Source organism: Leiobunum rupestre, chromosome 5, assembly GCF_980474605.1.
Source record: "Leiobunum rupestre chromosome 5, qqLeiRupe1.1.hap1, whole genome shotgun sequence".
Lineage (NCBI taxonomy): Eukaryota > Metazoa > Arthropoda > Arachnida > Opiliones > Sclerosomatidae > Leiobunum > Leiobunum rupestre.
Genome location: NC_143388.1, coordinates 22,336,723 through 22,343,805, shown reverse-complemented (window position 1 = coordinate 22,343,805; position 7,083 = coordinate 22,336,723). Strand labels below are relative to the sequence as shown.

The 7,083-nt window shown below is 35.6% G+C and overlaps 1 protein-coding gene across 1 annotated transcript; it reads left to right on the top strand.

The window, feature by feature from the left end:
- Window positions 1–384: 384 nt before the first annotated feature.
- LOC149943822 (TD and POZ domain-containing protein 2-like) lies at window positions 385–1,356 on the top strand. Its single transcript, XM_090176220.1, has one exon. It carries the CDS (start codon window positions 385–387, stop codon window positions 1,354–1,356), a length of 972 nt encoding a protein of 323 aa, XP_090032346.1.
- The last annotated feature ends 5,727 nt before the right edge of the window (window positions 1,357–7,083 follow it).

Genomic DNA, 7,083 nt, shown 5'->3' with positions numbered 1-7,083 from the left:
GTTGAATTAAAATGCAAATTATTAATTGAGATAAATCATCGTTATAGACGAAATAACATCTGTGATTACTGAAGTTGCGAAGCGGTGGGGGTGTGAATCATGCTGTCAAAAAATGTTTCCCTTTTACATTTAACCCTTTAAGTTCATAGTTCGAATATATATTTTTTTCATTTAAAATACTTCTAGAAATTGTAAAATTTTTGGTTAAAAAATTGTTTACCTCATGTGAATCATAATTTAAAAAACCTAAAATCAATATTTATTTGGCCTAATGAAAATAGCTTTTTAACGAGGACGTTTTGTGGGAGGGGCTATTATTATAACGGCAGTATCAATTCTGAGACTTTCACTCGGGAATTTGAGCAATATCATTAATCTACATTGATGGCGGCTTGCAGTGACTCCGAATGGAACAATGTGCTAATTAGCAAAGAGAGCCACGAGTTAAGAATTTCGATGACGGTAGAAAACTTTCTGGATCTAGTTTTCAATCCTGGCGAAAAACTGTCGTGCCCGTTGATGCAATGCACGAAACGGTGCGGCACCAAATGGATTCTACAAGTCAGGCCTTTCGGCGACTCTGAAGCGGAAAAAAATAATATTGGACTGTACGTGGCTCTTTCCAAGCAAGCGGGAGACAACGAGGTAATCTTAGCTAAGATGGAATTATCCATATTTGCTGAAAGTACCCAAATACATAGTTTGAAGTTACACATTCCTCAAGATAAACTGACCACTTGGTATGGTTTTCCCTGTTTCATCGAGAGAAGCACCATTGAGAAACAGAAAGAGATCTACTTGCCAAAGGGTCACTTGACCATTAAGTGCGTTGGTCAAATCTTCTATAGCAAGCCAACCATATCCTTAAAAATAGGGTCCATCCCAGCAAAAGATGATACCACTGATATGACTGGGATAATCCTTTTGCGGTCTTTGTATCAGGAAGGACTTTGCTCTGACGTCGTCCTCAAGTCATCGGGTCAGGAGTTCAAATGCCACAAAGCTATACTAGCAGCGAGCTGCAGTTATTTCAAGGGCATGTTCGAAAGCGACATGGCCGAAAATCGAGAGAACGTCCTGGATTTGTCCAAAGAAATGAACGCCGAGGAGTTGCGAGTGTTTCTGGAATATATATACTTGGGGAATTCGGATTTCTCGATGAGTTGGGAATCGACTCGCAACATGTATCGAATCGCCGACATGTACCACATGGACCAGCTACAAGAAATATGCGAGAACTTGCTCATCGACGAAGTGGAATTGGATAATGCGACGGAGCTATTTTTATTCGCCGTCCAGCATGGCGCCAAAAATCTCAAGAAAGCAGCGGCTTCCGTTATTGCAATCTCGGAATAAGCGACCTTTATATAAAATCCGGTATATTTCATGCGGTTTTGTGATATTTCCTGCACTTTATAACTTTCTCTAAGCAACATTGGTAACTAATTAAGATATATGTGATTTATTTATGTCGTGTAGTGTATAATATTTTATATAATTTTTTTTATTCTTTGGTTTATATGGTTTTATTTTTAAGACCGTATTAAATTTTTTTATTCATTCTTGAGTCCAAAGAAGGTACTCATTGATAATGTTGAGAGTTAGGCTCCTACGTAGTTAGCACTTGTATTTAGAGGTAGTGATGACGCGGAATTTTATTCGCCGGTTAACTATAATTGATGCTTGAGACCAAGGCTTAGTGAAAATTAAATGATTTCATAAAGAAAACTGGCGCTTACGGCGGCATAAAATTGTATGCCAAATTTATTAAATCAGATGATAAAATTGACATTCGCTTCTTTACAAACAATTTTTTACGAACCACGAAAATTATTTGTACCTCGCCAAATTCCCTTTCACTAGTCCAGGGTAGTTACAGAATGGGTAGTGCGGAGATTCTCTATGTTTAAAAACACAAACGTGCAATATTATTGTTTAATTTAAAGCGAATTAATAAAACTTTATATACGAAGTTTTGCTTTCTTAAAAAATGCCGTTGGAGGTCGGTATCGAAAACAGAAATTACGTTTTAAAATATTGTTGGCCAATTTTCGGAAATTCCATAGTTCCATTGGTTCGCATAAAGCCGATTGGTTGATTTTTCGAAAATGTTCTGCAGATAAAAAAGTAGTGACGAAACAATTAGTGTATCAAGTAAAATGGTATCGACACCAGCTCTGGCGAATTTCTTCGTCAGTCGTTTAATTTACATCTCTTAATATCGTATCAGTATTATTCATATATTTAGGACTGTATTTAAATTTGTACAACTGTAGTTGAAAGTGTTTTCTTTAGTATATAACATTTAAAATAAGCAAGAAAGAAAAATAAAAAATGTCACTGTTTTTACCTGGACATAAAACCAAATATAGTACCGAACGAAACTCGATAGATTTCCGAGCTATAAATTAATTATTTTAATATACAATCTTTTTCGCGGTATTTTCCAGGGCTCATCCATGTTTGGTTTTCCCCCTTTCAACCCCATCTTCCATTACGGATACCCAAAGAGTGGATGCTAGACTCGACTCCCCGCTGAGGGCAGATGCAATGGCCGACGAGCGGGTGGCAAGTTAGAGGGGTGAAATAAAGGCGCGAAAAAGAGTGTATAGTTTGGATATTTATTCAAATATAATTTCTTAATAATGAGGTTCGTGGTTTTAGATTCACGAAAGGCGTTCTAGTAGATATGAGAAATTAAAGCACTACAAAAGCGGGGATACTTTTAGTGGGATAATTCCTCAAAAATAACTCTATTTTACACTACGTATAACACGTGGCTAGAAAAATGAGGGGAGGGAATCATGTATTGCCCAAAATTTCTGGTTATACTCCCTTTAATGTCATAATATCCGCAAAAACCTATGATGGCAGTAAATCGAAAACCACAGAGCTAGTTTAAACAGCTTTCCGGTAGGAAGTGGGTACGCTGAAGGCAGTGATTTCTTGACAGTTATTTATTAACTTGGATAAAACTAAGAAACTCTATTTGCATGCACTTGGAAAGGCTAAGGATCCATTGGAATCGTGCTACGAAATAGGCGGGGCTTAAGCTAAGACCTGGCATTTTCAAAATCATTGATACGCCCGTTTCAATGAGAATATTCAAGGTATTCCTAGTGTGCATATATACCATTTCCTGATAACACAAGAGTGGACCTAAATACTACCCAGATTTATAAAGCTTGCATCGCTTAAGTATCGGGTCGTTGGAAACCACCAATTTTAAAATAAAACAGTATTGATTATTACAGGAGTAAAAATTATCTATTCAAAATAATTTAATTATTTGAAACTTTACTCGAAATCAATGTACCTGCACCCACTCCCTAAGGCAGATGATTTTTTGGTCTCATCCGGAAGGAAAGTTATCCAGATCGCTGTGAAGTAATATGAGTTTAGAGTTATCTTAAAGATATTTTCTGACGCAGGAACGGAATAGAAATTTTAAGCGGTCTGTAAAATAATAATTATTTTATCAATATTCCTTTCAAACTAAAATTTTAAGGAACAGATTTTGAGGATTGTATTTAGTTTAAATGGAAGTTATTAATATATTTGATTGAATAGTTCTTCTCGTTTGTTATCCGGACCATCGTCATCTGTAACCGCTTCCACGCTATGAAGAACACCCATGCTTAATTTTTGTGTAACCAAACACTAACGTATTTATAATTAATTAAAAGAGACACTGATACTTCATGACTATGATTAAAATTGTTTAATTACAATATTTACAATGATAATAATAGACTAGGAATTCCAACATAATGTCACGTTTCTTGGCTATCGAACCGTTATCTTGATTGAGTTTACCTAATTTTTTAATAAATACAGATTCCCCAAAATTTCTTTTATGCCAATTAGATAACCTTTTTAATATTTTAGCTCTGTCCCATTCGATCGTATGGTTATTGTTTTTATTTAAATGATTAGCTAAGCCATTTAACAGGTTTAAATTATTTATATCTTCTTTATGTTCCGCTTTGCGTTTTTTAAACCTACGTTTTGTTTGTCCAACATACATATTATTACAATTAAAAGGAATCGAATAGACAATTCCCGCTTCTTTTTTCGCGTCAACTTTTTGTTTGTTTTTTTTTTTAACATTATAGAACTAAAATTACCAAATTTATTATTGATTAACCCGATATTTTATCCTTTCAACTGACGATTTGTCACTAAATTCCATAAAGATAAACCCCTAAGAATCAAACAGACAAAATCTTATATATAATCCTCAATGTTTGTTTGTGTGTTTGTGGCTTCCGTGGACCGATCGACGACCGACCCCTAACTTTTCTCCCCTCTCGCTCTCGGTCTCTCGCTCTCTCTTGAACCCGTTCCGGTTGTCCACTTCGTTTTCGCCCTCCCGCAGCCGCTAATTATTCCCGGGCCAACAATTATAAAGTTTAAAAAGTTAGCAGTATTATTTTTCGGTATTCTTTCGTGTATTGAAAGTTAGCGAAATTTGCTTTTCGCCCGTATTCTTTACCGTATTATTTTTTCGGTATTCTTAAGTTAGCGAGTTTTGCTTTTCACCCGTATTCTTTACCGTATTATTTTTCGGTATTCTTTCGCGTATTGAAAGTTAGCGAGTTTTGCTTTTCGCCCGTATTCTTTACCGTATTATTTTTCGGTATTCTTTCGCGTATTGAAAGTTAGCGAGTTTTGCTTTTCGCCCGTATTCTTTACCGTATTATTTTTCGGTATTCTTTCGCGTATTGAAAGTTAGCGAGTTTTGCTTTTCGCCCGTATTCTTTACCGTATTATTTTTCGGTATTCTTTCGCGTATTGAAAGTTAGCGAGTTTTGCTTTTCGCCCGTATTCTTTACCGTATTATTTTTCGGTATTCTTTCGCGTATTGAAAGTTAGCGAGTTTTGCTTTTCGCCCGTATTCTTTACCGTATTATTTTTCGGTATTCTTTCGCGTATTGAAAGTTAGCGAGTTTTGCTTTTCGCCCGTATTCTTTACCGTATTATTTTTCGGTATTCTTTCGCGTATTGAAAGTTAGCGAGTTTTGCTTTTCGCCCGTATTCTTTACCGTATTATTTTTCGGTATTCTTTCGCGTATTGAAAGTTAGCGAGTTTTGCTTTTCGCCCGTATTCTTTACCGTATTATTTTTCGGTATTCTTTCGCGTATTGAAAGTTAGCGAGTTTTGCTTTTCGCCCGTATTCTTTACCGTATTATTTTTCGGTATTCTTAAGTTAGCGAGTTTTGCTTTTCACCCGTATTCTTTACCGTATTATTTTTTGGTATTCTTTCAGTATTATTTACCGTATTATTTTTCGGTATTCTTTCGCGTATTGAAAGTTAGCGAGTTTTGCTTTTCGCCCGTATTCTTTACCGTATTATTTTTTGGTATTCTTTCAGTATTATTTACCGTATTATTTTTCGGTATTCTTTCGCGTATTGAAAGTTAGCGAGTTTTGCTTTTCGCCCGTATTCTTTACCGTATTATTTTTCGGTATTCTTTCGCGTATTGAAAGTTAGCGAGTTTTGCTTTTCGCCCGTATTCTTTACCGTATTATTTTTCGGTATTCTTTCGCGTATTGAAAGTTAGCGAGTTTTGCTTTTCGCCCGTATTCTTTACCGTATTATTTTTCGGTATTCTTAAGTTAGCGAGTTTTGCTTTTCACCCGTATTCTTTACCGTATTATTTTTCGGTATTCTTTCGCGTATTGAAAGTTAGCGAGTTTTGCTTTTCGCCCGTATTCTTTACCGTATTATTTTTCGGTATTCTTAAGTAAGCGAGTTTTGCTTTTCACCCGTATTCTTTACCGTATTATTTTTCGGTATTCTTTCGCGTATTGAAAGTTAGCGAGTTTTGCTTTTCGCCCGTATTCTTTACCGTATTATTTTTCGGTATTCTTAAGTTAGCGAGTTTTGCTTTTCACCCGTATTCTTTACCGTATTATTTTTCGGTATTCTTTCGCGTATTGAAAGTTAGCGAGTTTTGCTTTTCGCCCGTATTCTTTACCGTATTATTTTTCGGTATTCTTAAGTTAGCGAGTTTTGCTTTTCGCCCGTATTCTTTACCGTATTATTTTTCGGTATTCTTAAGTTAGCGAGTTTTGCTTTTCGCCCGTATTCTTTACCGTATTATTTTTCGGTATTCTTAAGTTAGCGAGTTTTGCTTTTCACCCGTATTCTTTACCGTATTATTTTTCGGTATTCTTTCGCGTATTGAAAGTTAGCGAGTTTTGCTTTTCGCCCGTATTCTTTACCGTATTATTTTTCGGTATTCTTAAGTTAGCGAGTTTTGCTTTTCGCCCGTATTCTTTACCGTATTATTTTTCGGTATTCTTAAGTTAGCGAGTTTTGCTTTTCGCCCGTATTCTTTACCGTATTATTTTTCGGTATTCTTAAGTTAGCGAGTTTTGCTTTTCACCCGTATTCTTTACCGTATTATTTTTCGGTATTCTTTCGCGTATTGAAAGTTAGCGAGTTTTGCTTTTCGCCCGTATTCTTTACCGTATTATTTTTCGGTATTCTTAAGTTAGCGAGTTTTGCTTTTCGCCCGTATTCTTTACCGTATTATTTTTCGGTATTCTTTCGCGTATTGAAAGTTAGCGAGTTTTGCTTTTCGCCCGTATTCTTTACCGTATTATTTTTCGGTATTCTTTCGCGTATTGAAAGTTAGCGAGTTTTGCTTTTCACCCGTATTCTTTACCGTATTATTTTTCGGTATTCTTTCGCGTATTGAAAGTTAGCGAGTTTTGCTTTTCGCCCGTATTCTTTACCGTATTATTTTTCGGTATTCTTAAGTTAGCGAGTTTTGCTTTTCACCCGTATTCTTTACCGTATTATTTTTTGGTATTCTTTCAGTATTATTTACCGTATTATTTTTCGGTATTCTTTCGCGTATTGAAAGTTAGCGAGTTTTGCTTTTCGCCCGTATTCTTTACCGTATTATTTTTTGGTATTCTTTCAGTATTATTTACCGTATTATTTTTCGGTATTCTTTCGCGTATTGAAAGTTAGCGAGTTTTGCTTTTCGCCCGTATTCTTTACCGTATTATTTTTCGGTATTCTTTCGCGTATTGAAAGTTAGCGAGTTTTGCTTTTCGCCCGTATTCT

Bases quoted from the DNA above. Each gene is read 5' to 3' on its own strand.
- LOC149943822 (XM_090176220.1), top strand. From the start codon at position 385: ATGGCGGCTTGCAGTGACTCCGAATGGAACAATGTGCTAATTAGCAAA.